The 17893-nt window shown below is 33.0% G+C and overlaps 2 protein-coding genes across 2 annotated transcripts; both read right to left on the bottom strand.

Moving 5' to 3' along the window:
- Positions 1-209: 209 nt before the first annotated feature.
- Positions 210-1559, bottom strand: LOC132304715 (putative F-box protein At1g47790). The gene has a single exon (XM_059802445.1). It carries the CDS (start codon positions 1557-1559, stop codon positions 210-212), a length of 1350 nt encoding a protein of 449 aa, XP_059658428.1.
- A 1119-nt stretch (positions 1560-2678) lies between these two features.
- LOC132304716 (putative F-box protein At3g52320) lies at positions 2679-3860 on the bottom strand. The gene has a single exon (XM_059802446.1). The coding sequence runs from the start codon at positions 3858-3860 to the stop codon at positions 2679-2681; it is 1182 nt and encodes a 393-aa protein (XP_059658429.1).
- Positions 3861-17893: the final 14033 nt, after the last annotated feature.

The following is a 17893-nucleotide window of genomic DNA, read 5'->3' on the forward strand; positions in this document are numbered from 1 at the left end:
TATATATATATATATATATATATATATATAAACTAAAAATAAAATAAAAAAATTAATACGTTGAAAAAGCTCTCCACATATTAGCCTGAGTGCTCCTCCCAATATAAGGGTTGAAAATACTTAATACTCAAATCTTTTAAGCTCATTAATATATAACCTCACAGTCACAAAATATATATATATATATATATATAAACTATAAATAAAATTTACACCTTTTTCAATTGAAATAAGCTCTCCACGTGTTTGGTGTAGAAGCAGAAATCATAATTGCAGGGTAAGTTTGAAAACCCATCCACCCGCCTGAATCTTCTACTTTCCAAATTGTAGTAGAAAGGTGATTCGTGACCAAGTAAAATCTCACCTGTATGAATGCTTCCACTAATTGGTATACTATACTTCAGATAATCTGGTAACATGATATTTTCCGTCTTCCAAACAGTCTTCTCGTAATCTTCTAATGTAGAGATTCTGGTCACTTCACCATAATCACCATTCATTATTATTAGACCCAAACGCTCTCCCAGTTGTACTAAATCAAGTATAGTATAATCAGCATAATATTCTTGTTGTGGGAGTGGTATGATTCGGAACTCCTCATGCCTTAGTTCAAAGGCTAGTATCACTACGGACCCATCCGAAATACGTGCAAAAGAATATATAACTCCCGCAATGCAACAAGATCTTTGATTAGGAACCATCTGTACATGGGGGACGTAATCAATCTCTCTCCACACGTTTGTACCAATGGTCAAAATTTGGTACTCAACTCGTTCTTCCACACCCCCACCATGTGCACTATGTGCACTAATAATAAGATGTCTATGAAGGATTTTGTACTGGTCGGAAAAAGGATCGAACCCTAGGAAGTACCTTGAATAAAATCTGAATTCGCGGCGTGGATAATCTTCTCCCTCAACCTGAGTTTTCCTTGTTGGAATATGTATTCGTTGTCTTGTACTAGGATTCCATATGCGGTTTTGAATACAAACTAAACCATTAACGGATTGTAGAGTGTCTTCATGGTCAGGTTGAAAATCATAATAATTGCCATAACTTCGAACGAACACCGAGGGAACTTTTAGAAGGTGAACGATCGGACCCCCTTCTGGATCTTGAGAGTAAAGTTTATAATAATCACCAGAATCGCTTCCATAATTCATATCATTACATTTAATCATAAGAAGGATGCTGACACCATCAGGCCGAGTGTGGGAGTGATTATGGTGCAACCGTATGAAATCTGGATCGTCAATGATGGAGCACCAGACCTTGGAAACACACCTCAATTTCAGCAAGGTTTTCACAGGAAATTGCTTTAGTATCTCGCACATAACACCCTTTGGAAGTGAAGACCACAAAATCTCCCGAGGAACTGAAGAAGACGCAACCATCTTTCCCTTTTGCTCCATTGTTTTAGCAATTTTTAGGGTTCCCTTCTGCTGCCTTTCTTTCTTCTCACGTTGACACTCTCCACACCGGCTGGAGAAATCTTTCTGGTACTTTTTTAGCTCTCCAAAGACAGAACTGTAGGAAGAGAGAGACCATGTAAATGTCATTTGAAAGAGGTTCAACACAATCCTTAAAAACATGTATAAGAAATAATGCTTATGGAAATTAATTCAAGTCCATAAAGATGCAAGAAAACGATATGCTGCAATATTAACAACACTATTCACAAATATTAAACTTGGGAAGCTTCATGACTCCGAATATTTCTTGCAAATTACTTGTTCTCTTGGTCCAGTTTCGGGCTTACATGATCAAATAGTATAATAAAATTCTATCATGAAGTTTGGAATGCAGCACAGGCACCAGCTCGCCTGTTCATATTTCACGTGTAGATATCCCAACTTCATATTAAAGTTTTATCCGAACATTATAATAAAAGAAGGATAGACTTGCACTAGGTACCGAGGCAAAACACTTAAAAAGTCATCCGTCTAAAGATGCTCTTTTGACTGTATTTATATACATACAAGATACCAAAAAAAAATAAAATGGCTAGTTCAAGTATAAATTACTAGTTGAGGCAAAACAAAGATCAACGGTTTCTGGAGTACAAACCACTATTCTCACTCTTCCTTCTTGTCTGCCTGTCTTTTACATATATATATTGAAAGGTAATGTGCCTTATCTTCTTTCCATTAAACTGAGCATTGTCTATACAATACTGATTTTAAGAGAATTTCTTAATATTAAATAAGGACCATCTAACAGATTGTAACAGGCCCCATACTTAGCTTATGAAAATAAAGGGAAACTCTAAAAACCAAAAGAAAATTTGTGTTTTTTGATTGCTTGATGATATCAATACAAGCAGACTAAGACTATGAACTTCAACAGGAACTCTTATAATTCAGAATGAAAAAAGATAAGTTTGATTTCTAAAGTTCTTTCAATGAGCAATTATAAGAAAGTTTTCTATTCTTGGTAATAACGCCAACAAAATGCTTACTACAATATTCTAATAAAGGACCTTTACAGAATTCAAGGGCATTGAGAAGTAATTGAATCTTTTACTAAATTTCTTCTTGTAACTACTAAATTTCACAAAGAAGGATCCATAGATGAACATCTTATAGGAGAAATTTATGCTAATTTGACCTTAACCACTAAACGGGCATGCATCAATTTCATTAAAGACTTCAAAATGAGAATAAAAAAATAAAAAACTCTTAACTTTGGTCAATAAGAACGAAATAAAACCTTTTCAATCGAAATAAGCTCTCCACATGTTTGGTGTAGTAGATACCATATTGAAATATGTCAAGTAAGTTTGGAACGGCATCAACCCTCCTCAATCTTTTACTTTCCAGATCATAATAAAAGAATCTTTTTACTTGTGTATTCCAATCATCAACACACAGTAAAATCTCTGTATGAATGGCACCAATTGGTGTAAATTTACTCCCCTCATAATATTTTAAAATAAAATCTGGAAAGATGGAATTCTGCGTCATCCAAACAATCTTCTCGGAATCTTCTAATATAGAGATTGTGGTCATCGCACCATTTATCAGACCCAAACGTTCTCTCACTTCTATTAAATAAAAGTCACAACAATCAACATGATCAACTTCTGGTGGAAGTGGAATGATTCGGAACTCCTCGCGCGTCAGTTCAAAAGCAAGTATCATGTCCTCATCTGAAATACAAGCAAAAGAATATATAACACCCTCAATGCAACAAGATCTATGATTACGATGGTACGGAACAAATTCATTCGGGACCGAATCAATCTCTCTCCACTCGTTTGTACCGATGGTCAAAATCTGGTACTCGACTCGTTTTTCCACACCCCCACCATCTATACTAACAACCACTTGTTTATTAAGAATTTTGTACTTGTCGGAAAAAGGATCGAACCCTAACAAGTATGTTGGGACATCCAGAAAAGTAGTTGTACTCTCCTTCCTTGGTGGGATCTCTATTCGTTGTCTTGTACTTGGATTCCATATGCGGTTTTGAATACAAACTAAGCCGTTAACGGATTGTAATTGTATGGTGTCTGCATAGTTTGGTTCATAAACGCTTGAATAATATTTTGAGACGAACAGAGAAGGCACTTCTAGAAGGTCAACGAGTGGACCTCCTTCTGGATCTACAGAGTAAAGTTGATAATCACCACCATCTTTATTCATAAGGACGATGCTGACCCCGTCAGGCCGAGTATGGGAGTGCTTATGGTGCAATCGAATGAAATCTGGATCGTCAATGATGGAGCACCAGACCTTGGAAACACACCTCAATTTCAGCAAGGTTTTCACAGGAAATTGCTTTAGTATCAAAGGAAGTGAAGACCACAAAATCTCCGGCGGAACTGAAGAAGACGGAACCATCTTTCCCTTCTGCTCCATTGTTTTAGCAATTTTTAGGTTTCCCTAACAGGATTGCCTAGATAGTAATATGTGTGGATATATATAGAGAAAGATGTTTTTTAACTTTATGTTCAAGGAATTATAGTGTCGGCTAGGGTTTCTCATAGAGAGAGAAAAGTTCTAATTTCAACTGGTGGAATTATAGTCGGCTAAGGTTTTCTAGTTTGACGTGGTTGACAAGAATAAAGACCACCAGAAACTACCGTAAATAAGGCAATAATTAAAATCTTCTTTTTTATATTTTTATATTTTTATTTTTGGACATTTAATTTTATTCTAGTAAATTGGTAAAATTACTCACACCATTCCTTCAATTATTATTCTAGAATACGTGGGTTCTCTTGTTCTGTCCCATTGCTGCAGTTGGCTTGCCGCTTGCCCTGCTTCGCTTGAGTGTTGGGTTGCGTCTTGGCTATGTGTTTCATATGATGCAGTGCAACCATAGTTGTTAAAGGGCACACCTACGCTAAAAATTCCCATACAGTCAAAGCTCAATTGGAATGGTTAATGTTTGATAAATTTGAAAATTAAATACTGAAAATTTTAAAATTTCAATTTTAAATATGAAAATTTTTAATTTTAAATACTGAAGTTTTTAAGTGCAACATCCACGGATAAGTCGTGTCTCTGTCACTTAAAATTTTAAGCACAAAATTGAATAAGTATTTAATACTTTCAGAGTTAAACGCTGAATCAAGTTATCAAACAACACCAACAAGTAGTGCTAATTCCAGTAGCATGTGCGACTGTTAATAATTGAGTATCTATATATACAAATCGCAGCTTTCCTTTTTGTGTGTGTGTATATATATATATATATATGTAGCTTGAATATCTATATAAAACAACATCTTCCCTTATTGTGTATATATATATAGATTGATTATCTATATATACAAATAACAACTTTCCTTTTTGTGTGTGTATATATATATACTATATATGGATTCATAATAGAGAGATATTGATTTGCAAAGATTAGATGATATATATATATATATATATATATATATATATATAGTAATTATATACACATATGTATATAGTTCGAAAACTCCCCGAATCTAATTTGGTTAAGCCAACGTTAGAGTATAAAAATAAAAAAATAAAAAATAAATAAAAAATGTGCTAGAGCAAGAGAATGTTGAAAATAAACTTGATTTTAGAATTTTAGTTGTAATTAGAATTTTCAAGTATTTGGTATACATGATGCATATTTGTATTTCATGTTAGTGGGATAGTAAATGGTCTTGATGAAGAAGGTTATGTAAGACTAAGATGTATGGGAATTAAGTATCCTAAATACTATGTTATGGATGTAATTAGGCCTTTAAATGTAATGGTTATGCATACATATGTGAGGCCTATATAATTATGTACTTTAGTCATTTTAGAATATGAATTAGAAATTGAATAAAAATAATTTTCCAAGTATTCCTCCATATCATTATCTTCCAAATATTATAGTGTTGTGTGTATATCTAGGCCACTATTTCCAACAAAATGATATCAGAGTAAAGTCAGAAAGTAGTATCAGAGCAAAAGCCAACAAAGTGGTATCAGAGCTAGGTTTCAACATATCAGAGCCAGATTTCATGTTCAAAGCCTAGACGATCCTGAAGGCCTGACGAAGTTGATCCTAAAAGGTTCAACATTTGAGAAAAACATGTTTCTCCTTAATGATGATGAAAGGGAGAAAATGTATTTTCTTAGTAAGAAGATGATGTTCTCCAATTATAGGAGAATGAGAATCATCATGACTTCATACCTCAAAGCATGTGATTTGTGAAATGTTATTGGATTAGAGCCAAAGAATGGCATGTCTAACAAGTTTCGAGAAAAGAAAGAAGAAAATACATTGGTAGTGTTGCAGAAAGCAATACATCAAGAAATTTGGGAGTATTTTAGAGAGTCCAAAACTCCAAGTTGTGTTTGGAAGATGATCGAGACCATCGTTTCCAATCATAGAAGTGAATCACGACCCATGGAGTATTGGGTACAATGCTTTGAGGATGATGAGTTTACGAAGTATGATACCCGCCGGATTTCCGAATGCGGGTTGGCCAGGACCACGCCCAAATACCCGAGGATATCAAAACAAATTGATAATAAACGAACACAAAGTACAAAAGAATAAAGAAAAACAAATAAAATGTTGACAAGAAACTAAAATGATAATCTAATAATAAACCTTAGAATATATTTCCATTAATTAATAAACTCTTCTGATATAACTGATCCTCCAACATACAACTCGGGAATCCATACTGTGTGGACCCCTAGAAAATCCAAACTAAAGAAATGACAGTAATAACTGTCTAAATCAGGAAATTGAATCATAAAAGAACTCCTATGTAGCATCGGAAGAATGAAGTAGACTGATCCCTGCTCAGCACGAACAACCTTTACTCCTGACGAACACCTGAAAAATAATGGTGGGTTAGGCCCGCAAACAAGTTCTACTCTACTACAGTCCAAGTAGAGATTCGATACACGTATACATCCTAGTCAATCCAACAATAACTAGTAGTCCGTATATATATATATATACACACACTAAAGGAACCTCACTAGACTATAGGGTTGTCTCAACCTGAATAGTAGGCAACATGCAAAACGCACATATAGTGGGCATGAATACCTAGACCTACCAGGGTACACAACTACACTATATCTAGCTACACATCCCTGGCGATATACGCACCCTAACCACTGATCCTGAGACTCAAGCTCATATCATGGCACCATACTTATATGTATAAAATTTAGTAACCATCCTATCCGGTATAAATTAATCCTCCATAAGTCATTCAACTTGTTCAACTGACCTGACTTGAATATAAGTAGGACTTAATATTTTAGTTAATCCATTCCCTTATATAATAAATTAATCATCCATAAATCATTTAACTTGTTCAGCTGACCTGACTTGAATATAAGTAGGATTTAACATTTAAGTTAATCCATTCCCTTATATAAAATAGGTAGGACTTAACTGATAAGTTAATCCATCCCTATAATGCCACCGTCCCATACCGGTGCATTAAACCACACAATCCAATAATTAATGTAATGATTAAGGAAATACATCAAACAATCCAAAAATAACTATGATAATATGATATCAAGTTATCACAAAATAGGAATGACTTATTATTTATTTAAGTTTCCTATATCATATGTCCTACATAAACTGAATCTTATATATATGATGATATTTTATTATATCGTCAAATAAGCATTCTCCATATCCAATTCATCCTACACATTTAATCTTAATTGCTAAAATATATTAAAAGATTAAATTTATTCGTTTGTTTAAAACATTCAAATAGTAAGCATCATTATGATTGAGTCTATATAAATTTATTTAAACCCAAACCGAGTTTTTATTTAACGTTCAGAAATCCTAGACATGTTTTTACGTTCCATCGTTCTACAGATATGAAAAATACATAATTTAAACATGTAAAAATTCACACCGGAAATCGAATCAAAATCATGCATTTATCAATTTATAACACAAGAACAGATATAAACCAAATTCATAAAACCTATGTTCTAATCCAATTAAACATGCATAATTATTTAATTTTATGTGTTTAATAAATTCTGGAATTTCCTAGGCATGTACAGAAACACGAATCAGAGGGAAAGAGATAGAAGAAGAAATTGCCTTAAACTTTCGAATCAAAAGTTAAAACTTTTTCTTCCCAATCCAAGTCAACTTACCATAATATTAAAAAGTAACTTAAAGCATGTTAGATTATTTATTTATAACCCACTCCATCATATGGTATGATATTGTCCGCTTTGAGCCTGAGCCCGCACGGTTTTTCTCTTGGGCTTCACCCCAAAAGGCCTTATACCAATTGGAGATGACACACTTACATATAAGCACTTCACCTTTCCTCTACCCAGACGATGTGGGATTGTGCACCCGTAATATTAAAAAGGTAACTTAAAACATGTTACGTATAAAATATATGTATATCCTTATTATATAAATATATAAAATATATACATCAGATTATTTATTAATACTAAAGTTACTATAATATTAATAAATTACTTTCCTTTTTATATATATGTATATATATATATATATATATATATATATATATATATACATATACAACTATCTATGGGTAATTATCCATACCCATCCAACCTCCTATCCAAGTAGTCCATGGGACCCAATTAGTTAGCCCATTACCACTAACCATAACCATAAAATAAAATAAAATAAAATATTTAATCATTTAATTTACAATTAATTACAATTAATCAAATACATCATTTAAGCACCCAATCTAATAATACAAATAATACCTAGACAAAATACAAATAACACATAGATAAGTAGCTAATTAATCAAGTAACACTTAATTCAATTAAACACATAAATAATTAGTCAAATAATCAATTAAATAATTAAAAAAATACAATAAAAATAAATAAATAAATACCGAGACTATCCTTTTAAAATTAGGGGTATTACGCGAAGGCTGATTATGAAAGTCTTGAGGAGAAATTTGTAGAGAATGAAGAGGCGTACAACACAAATGAAGTTGAAGAAATTGAAGATTCAAAAGTTGAAGGCCAATGTGAAATAGAGAATAAAGAAGAGATAAAGAAAGGTGTTAAAGAAAAGATTGAAAAAGTGGATGAGATTGAAGTGGAAAGAAAAATTAAAGAAGAAGAAAGTGCTAAATAAGAGGCAAAAGTTGATGAAATTGGTGAGTTAACAGTTTCAGGTATTGTTCTAAATTCCAATTTCAAATAAGTTAGATATAACTTATTCGATAAAATTTTGATTTCTTCATATTTATCTCAATTGGAAAGCAAAATCAAATATTATGATAATAGTGTTCATATTGTGGAGAATGATGAACTTTTCTTGGAGAAAGTTATTCTGACGAAGTATGAGATTAAAGCTTAAGATGATAATGATTTCTCAAATTATTTTTTGAAAAATGGTTTGGAGAGTTTTGTAATTGACACAGGTTGGGTGAATATGAAGTTATTTTTTGACTCTAAAGAATAAACATATGTGAAGTTAAAGAGTCATAAAAGATTCAAGAAGAAAAAAGATAAATGGTGCATTTATATAACGAGGATGATATATGACTATGTGAAGACATCAAACAAGCATTTGAAGATTTTTCATAAGCCATATACATCAATGGAAATGGCCAAGAAGATTGTTGCAATTGAAGGAGGTGGAAATCAAGACAAGGTAACAAATTTTTGATTGAGCCCCCAAGATCAATAAGAAGTTTATTTTCAAGTTACAAAATCAAGTTTAAAGGGGGGTGTTGAAAATAAACTTGATTTTAGAATTTTAGTTGTAATTAGTATTTTCAAGTATTTGGTATACATGATGCATGTGTGTATTTCATGTTAGTGGGGTAGTAAATGGTTTTGATGGAGAAGGTTATATAGGACTAAGAGGTATGGGAATTAAGTGTCTTAAATACTATGTTAGTGGGAGTTATGCTACTAATGGTTATGTTAGTGGGAATAATAGATGTAATTAGGCCTTTAAATGTAATGGTTATGCATACATATGTGAGGCCTATATAATCATGTACTTTAGTCATTTTAAAATATGAATTAGAAGTGGAATAAAAATAATTTTCCAAGTATTCCTCCATATCATTCTCTTCCAAATATTACAGTGTTGTGTGTGTATGTAGGCCATTATTTCCAACAAAGTGGTATCAGAGTAAAGTCAGAAAGTGATATCAGAGCAAAAGCCAACAGAAAAAACAAATAAAAATCCTCTCCAGTTAATCTCACACTGGATTGCATCTAACAGTGATGATTAATGCCACCTTTCTAACATATCATATATTCGAATACTGCTTTATACAGTCTTCTCTTCTGTATCGGGAAATCGTTCAGATCTGGTTGCCTCCTTCTTCAGTGAGAAGATAATAGTTATTTTCTCATTTTGAAAAAAATTACAAAAAATAGAAATCACATCCTCTCACTTACAATTGCCAAATGACCAGAATATTCTTTCCGAATTAGGTATGATTTTGTATCTTTATAGAATCGGAGCCTCTCACTTACCACTACCAAATGGCCAGAATCTTCTTTCCGAAATACGTATGATTTTGTTTCTTTGAAAAAAGAGCCCGTTAATCACAACCCACGTCACTTTATACAATGTGTTCTGGATTTGCTTTACGAAATTACGTTTGATCTGGTTTGTGCTTCTTTCCAACTTAGTTTTTGCTTCTTTCCAACTTAATTTTGATGAGAGGAAGTTTTTATTTCGCTTGGATGCAAAGCTGACTTCTTGCGGGGAAAGTTTCGTTTTTTTTCTTTTTGAGGAAGTTTAATTTTTTCCTTTTTTGCCATTTATTTTGTAAAGCGGGATCCATAAAGTAAAAATTAAATTCATTAAATATTACAATATATATATGTTTTATACAGGACTCATAAAGTAATATTACTTTAATTAAATATTAATTAAAGTAATATTTCATTAAGATAATTTAGAGAGATTTTAACTTAGAAGATTCTAGTCCTTTATACGGAAGTTGTATGTAAAAATTGTGGAATTCATAAAGTGAAAATTAAATTAATTAAATATTACAATATATATATATGTGTGTGTGTGTGTGTGTGTGTGTGTGTGTGTTTTATAGTGAATGTATGTATAAATTGATAGCTGGTTAAATACGAATTTAACCCAAATACCAAGTCAGCTTTTTTACCCTTCACTCGACCAATCAGTGAGAGTAAATGGAGAGAATTTTTTTCCAAAGAAAATAATCACAAACCGAAAATTACTTATTTCCGTGTTCGATAAATTTAAATTTACAATGTATTATAGAATTATATAAATACCGTATTAGCTCAATTGGAATTTTTAATGTTTGATAAAATTGAAAATTAAGTACTGAAAATTTTAAAAATTCAATTTTAAGTACTGAAGTTTTTAAGTGTTGCATCCACTTATAAGTCATGTCTCTATTACTTAAAATTTTATCTCATTTTAAATGCTAAAGGTGCTTCGTGCCCAAGTAAAATCTCACCTGTATGAATGCTTCCACTAATTGGTATGCTATACTTCAGATAATCTGGTAACATGATATTTTCCGTCTTCCAAACAATCTTCTCATAATCACTCCACCATAATTACCATTCATTTTTATTAGACACAAACGCTCTCCCACATGTACTAAATGAAGTTGAGCATAATTTTGTTGAGGGAGTGGTATGATACGGAACTCCTCATGCCTTAGTTCAAAGGCTAGTATCACTACGGACCCATCTGAAATACGTGCAAAAGAATATATAACACCCGCAATGCAACAAGATCTTTTATTATAAACGATCTGTTCACGGGGGACGTAATCAATCTCTCTCCACACGTTTGTACCAATGGTCAAAATTTGGTACTCAACTCGTTCTTCCACACCCCCACCATGTGCACTAATAATAAGATGTCTATTAAGGATTTTGTACTGGTCGGAAAAAGGATCGAACCCTAGGAAGTACCTTGAATAACATCTGAATTCGCGGCGTGAATAATCTTCTCCTTCAACAAGAGTTTTCCTGTTTTGGAATATGTATTCGTTGTCTTGTACTAGGATTCCATATTCGGTTTTGAATACAAACTAAACCATTAACGGATTGTAGAGTGTCTTCATGGTCAGGTTGAAAATCATAATAATTGCCATAACTTCGAACGAACACCGAGGGAACTTTTGGAAGGTAAACGAGCGGACCCCCTTCTGGATCTTGAGAGTAGAGTTTATAATCACCAAAATCGTCTCCGCAATCACCATATATAAAAGATATAGAAAACAAATTATATTTCAGTTTTGTCGTAATTGAATGAGAAAGCGTGTTACAGCATACTAAATCATCGGTTCTGTTTTGGCCCAAATGATAGAGTCATATATCATCCATAGATTAAACCCTTGATTTTAAGAGGCAATACAAGATGGAATTTTCTTTTTGTTTTTCTCTTCAATTTTGCAAAAAAAAAAAATATATATATATATATATATGGAGGAAGAGGGAGAGAGGAAAGAGAAACATGGTGGGAGAGAGGAGAGAGAAACATGCCTTTAAGAAATATGTGGATACTTTTTATTTGGTTGTTTGGTTCGGTCATTATATCATTTTTTTTTTTTTTTTTTTTCTGGAAGTTCATTATATCATTTTCCTTACTTAAATCTTATAATGGTACAAAGTGACAAAAAAAAAATATATATATATATATATATATAAATATTAAAAAAAAACAAACAAATATGTATAAACTAGAACAATACTTGGCTACTCATCAATGAGTAGCTACACTCTATTTACTCTTTTATGTGTTTCAATTAAAAAAAAAAAAAAGGTCAGAATCGACCCATGCCCTCCTCTCTCCACTGTTGTTGTCCTTTTTTTTCAATCTTTCTCTTTTCTTTCTCACCTGAGTAGTTAAGCATTATCCTTTTCAATGGAAACAAGCTCTCCACGTGTTTGGTGTAGAATAAGGGATTGGTGAAGGATAAGGAGGACGACGACTCTACGTTTGAAAACCCATCCACCCTCCTGAATAGTTTACTTTCCAAATTGTAGTAGACTGGTGATTTATAGCAAAGTAAAATCTCATCTGTATGAATGCTTCCACCAATTTTTATAATATACTTCATATAATCTGGTAACATGATATTTTGCGTCTTCCAAACAATCTTCTCGTAATCTTCTAATGTAGAGATTTCTAATGTAGAGATTCCGGTCACTTCACCATTTATTATTAGACCCAAACGCCCTCCCACTTCTACTAAATAAAATTTAGAAGAATCAGCATAACCAACATATTGTTGGGGGAGTGGTATGATTCGGACCTCCTCATGCCTTAGTTCAAAGGCTAGTATCACTTTGGAGTGCCCATCCGGAATAATACACGCAAAAGAATAATACACGCAAAAGAATATATAACACCCGCAATGCAACAAGATCTTTGATTATGATGGTGCTCAACAAATTCATGGGGGGGGGGGGGGGGGGGGGGGGGGGATTCTCTCTCCACAATTTGGTACTCAACTCGTTGTTCCACACCCCTATCTATAATACTAAGTTGTTTACGAAGGATTTTGTACTCGTCGGAAAAAGGATCGACCCCTAGGAAGTACCTTGAACAAATTCTGCATTCGCGCGTGGATAATCTTCTCCCTCAAACTCAACAAGAGTTTTCCTTGATGGAATATGTATTCGTTGTCTTGTACTAGGATTCCATATGCGGTTTTGAATACAAACTAAACCATTAACGGATTGTAGAGTGTCTTCATATTCAGGTTGAAAATCATGATTATCGCCATAATGTATTACCGAGGGAACTTTTAGAAGGTGAACGAGCGGACCCCCTTCTGGATCTTGAGAGTAAAGTTTATAATAATCACCACCACCATAACCACCGACATAATCACCACCATATATATCACTAGATTTCATCATAAGAAGGATGCTCACACCATCAGGACGAGTGTGGGAGTGATTATGGTGCAACCAAATGAAATCTGGATCGTCAATGATGGAGCACCAAACCTTGGAAACACACCTCAATGTCAGCAAGGTTTTCACAGGAAATTGCTTTAGTATCTCGAACTTATATCCTTTGGAAGTGAAGACCACAAAATCTCCCGCGGAACTGAAGCAGACGCAACCATCTTTCCCTTCTGCTCCATTGTTTTAGCAATTTTTAGGGTTCCCTAACACGATTGCCTAGATAGTAATATGTGTGGATATCTACATAGAGAAAGAAGTTTTTTAACTTTATGTTCAAGGAATTATAGTGTCGGCTAGGGTTTCTCATAGAGAGAGAATAGTTCTAATTTCAACTCATGTCCAATTATATTCGGCTAAGGTTTTCTAGTTTGACGTGGTTGACAAGAATAAAGTCCACCAGAAACTACCGTAAATAAGGCAATGATCAAAATCTTCTTCCTCTTTTTTTTTTTTTTTTTGGGACATTTAATTTTATTCTAGTAAATAGGTAAAATTACTCACACCATGCCTTCAATTATTATTCTAATACTTGGTTGGTTCTCTTGTTCTGTCCATTCCTTTCTGTCCGGCCCATTGTTGCAGTTGGCTTGCCCTGCTTGGCTTCGAGTGTTGGGTTGCGTCTGGCTATGTGTTTCATATGATGCAGCGCAACCATGGTTGTTAGAAGGCACATCTAGGCTAAAATTCCCATACAAGCTTAATTTGATAAAATTAAAAATTAAGAACGGATAATTTTAAGAGTTTAATTTAATTACTGAAGTTTTTAAGTGGTACAACATTTATCATTTAGTGATAAGTGATATATTTAATTTAAAATTTTATTTCATTTTATGTAGTACTTAGTGTTTTCATGAGTTATATTCAAATTGGGTTATTACTGGTTCGTATTCCTAATTTGTCATAATTTCTAAAATTACACATTTATTAATTAAATGTCTCCCTTTCAATTATTTCTTCTCTCCCTTCACTTGATGGCTCGCGTGTTATATATATAGATTGATTATCTATATATACAAAGAGCAGCTTTCAGTTTTTTTTTTTTTTGGGTGTGTGTGTGTATATATATTACATATGAATTCATAATAAAGATTTTTTTTTTTTTATGACGTGGGAACCTTTAAATCAAGTGTAATAATGGAAGTGGGTGGGGTCGAACCTGGGACATTTGGGTATCCAGGTCGTTACCTTACCGACTCTGCCAAGCCCCTAGGGTATAATAAAGAGATATTGATTAGTAACGATTAGATGATATATATATAGTAATTATATACACACTCTCTTATATAGTTAAAAGACAATTAAATAGAAAAAAATAAAAAATGAATCCAAAAAAATAAAAATAAGAGATAGAAAGAAAATAATCATAATCCATAATGAGAATGTTATATATATATATATATATATATATATATATATACACGAATCAACTTTGGAGAGAAAAAATAATTGAAAGGACACTTTTGTCCTATAAATTTATATTTTAAACATCTCGCAATGGTAAGAGACATTTAATTAAGATTAAATTACATTCAAACCTCCTGAGGTTAGGTCTTTTGTTACTTAAATAAAGATTTTGGTTTTAATTTTCACGTGATTTCGTATTTCACTTACATCCCAAATATCAATTTGTAGTGATCGATGTCCGACTACTTTTTAGGTATAAAATAACTATGCTACCCTTTGATCTCCTATTGACTATTTTTTATCATTTTTGAGACTAAACTACCCCCAAGCACAATAACCACAACCCCACCTCTTTGTTTTTCCACAAGGCCATGCCTTCTCTCTCTTCTCCTCTTCTTCCTCAGCTACACCCATCAATCTTTAATAATTTTTTATCTTTTCAAAAAAAAATATTAAAAAACTACACCTGTGACGGCCCTGGTTTTTAAGCCAGTGCGTCCTGTGATGAAGCGAACGTAGATCCGATAACGAATCCAGAATGCGGAAGCAAAAGATGAAATAACGGTCTCTAGAAATACAACATGTCTCTAAGACACCAATGTGACCCTCAATGAGGTCACGGAACCCAAACAAAATACATGAGGAAGCGGCGTTTCAAAAAGGGACAAAAATGAACTTAGGAGCAAAAAGGTCATTTTCAATATGAAAGTGGGTGCTACCAAGCACACCATTGGAAAAAAAACTAAAAATCAATAAACTTAGACTCAAGAATCACTTGATTCGGAGTTCGGATGAAAAAGATATGGATAACGGAAGAAATAAGGGTAAAAAGGTCAAAATGGTCAACCCAAGGTTATCTAACCGGTTAGGAGGCAAAAATAGAGGTCACGCATTCTGCCCCAACTCATCTAACTGGTTACGAGAAGTCTACTACTCGCACACATGTACTGAAAGTCAGCAAAAAGCTGACAGCAGGGGTTTTTCAAGAAAAATAGGTTTTTGAGGGCCGAAATGAAATTTTTTGAAAAAACACAAAGAAGAAACTCCTCTCAGAATCGAGTGTTCTACTCGATAACGTGGAAGAAAATGAAATAAAATAAAATAAAATTGCTGTTAAATGCCCAAAATGCCCCTCCATGAAATTAAGTCATGAGGGTCAAAAAGCTGCTAAATTGAAAAACAGAAAACTGAACTTCGTGAGGGATTTCCGGTACCAAGACGACATTTTCTGGAAAAACACGAAGAAGAAACCCCCCTTAAAATCATGTTTCCTAAGTGACCATGCCAAGACCAGAATTCATTTTCCAAAGAAAAATCCCAAAATGCTCCTAAACTAGATTATGCAATTAAAATGCAAAATGAGTCCATAAGAGACTTAAATCACCAAGGAAGAGGTTTTTCATGAAAGCAATCATATATGCAAACGTAACTTACCTAATAGAACATGCTACAATGGTCCATGGTTTAAAAATACCGCCAATGCAAAATACGACCCCCCGACGGCCAAAATGACAAAAATGAAGTTTAGAATGAAAACTTGAAACTCAAAATTATATAATGGCTTCAAATTACCGTTTGGCCCTTGGCTACACTTCATACATGATTAATGAGACCCTATGAAAGAATAAAGATGGAATTCCCACGCCAGATGCAAACATGGTGAAGCAATGACGAAACATTTTCCAATATTTTCATAATATTTCATGAAATCAAAAATTATATAGGATACAAAATAATTGTCATTGGCCTCCGGCCTCATCTCATACATGCTAAATACATTGTAAAAATTGTACTTACGTTCACGTTATATATATGGAATCAAATATACACATTTTGACATATAAGACTACAAAATGATATTTCATGCTAATATTTACATGAAATAGAAACTTGAGAGCTACAAGTTATCCAAGGAATGATAAGCATCACGAACTATGTCTTCGTACCTGAAACAAATCGCCAATAACTTCGGGGTGAGTAACATAAAGTCACTCGTTGGAAATGAGTATGTATTGACCTAGCATTTTACAATTTTATCACATTAATGCAAAACAATTTAAAAGGTCATGCCACCTAACGTTTATGTCAAAGGTGAGACTCAGGGAGCATCCTAAGCTACCTTAGAACATTTCTAGCATAAATCACATCATTCATACAATTCAAACAATATAGAAGCATGTTATACAAAGTAACAAGATATAGATTCTCAAAGTTATCAAATTGAAATCTAAAATACGAAGACAACTAAATATAACAATTTAGTATAATTAGAATTTCTAATACCACACAGCAAAACATAGATTCTCTAAGTTATCAACTTGAAATCTAATAAGTACGAAAACAACTAAATATAGCAATTTAGTATAATTAGAATTTTTAATACCACACATCAAGACATAGATTCTCTAAGTTATTAACTTGAAATCTAAAAGTGCGAAATCTGCAAAAGGCGGATATACTTGGACATCAATCAGATTAAACCGACACAGGGCTTCTTTTGGGCTATTAACCCTTGGGCAGCCTACCCAACGCGCGTGTTTTTAACTTAGAGGACTTTTGTCCCCGTACTAGAGCCAAACCCTAGCCATCAAGTAATGTCCCAAGTGGTTCCAAAATAGATAAGTTAACAACTTATATATATATATATATATATATATATATATATATTAAATAGTACATGAAACTACCTTCATGTACAAGTAGGTTGAAACCACACAATACATGCTCTAAATCCACAACTACTATAGGATGACAATGTCAAATCTTCAGAGTGCGATTTGTTACACGCTATAATAATATCACATGTCGAATCTTCAGTATGCGATTCGTTACACACTATAACAATATAATTCAATATTGGAAATGTAATCTAATAAATCTATTACAAGTCTAAAATCATGCTTCAAACATAATATTAATGTTAAACACATGATTTAATCAGTTATGCAATAGAAATAGAAATTAATTAAATAAAACAATTAATTTCCCTAAGTTTCTAATCTCAATCAAATGGTTCCTAATTAATACATGTTAAACAATATAGCATGGTCATTACATATACCAAATCAAAAACTTAATTAGGCCAT

The sequence above is a fragment of the Cornus florida genome, unplaced genomic scaffold (genome assembly GCF_030987335.1).
Source record: "Cornus florida cultivar Cherokee Brave unplaced genomic scaffold, ASM3098733v1 CherokeeBrave_3.0.0_Hap2_Chr04, whole genome shotgun sequence".
Taxonomy (NCBI): Eukaryota; Viridiplantae; Streptophyta; class Magnoliopsida; order Cornales; family Cornaceae; genus Cornus; species Cornus florida.

Bases quoted from the DNA above. Each gene is read 5' to 3' on its own strand.
- LOC132304715 (XM_059802445.1), bottom strand. From the start codon at position 1,559: ATGACATTTACATGGTCTCTCTCTTCCTACAGTTCTGTCTTTGGAGAG.
- LOC132304716 (XM_059802446.1), bottom strand. From the start codon at position 3,860: ATGGAGCAGAAGGGAAAGATGGTTCCGTCTTCTTCAGTTCCGCCGGAG.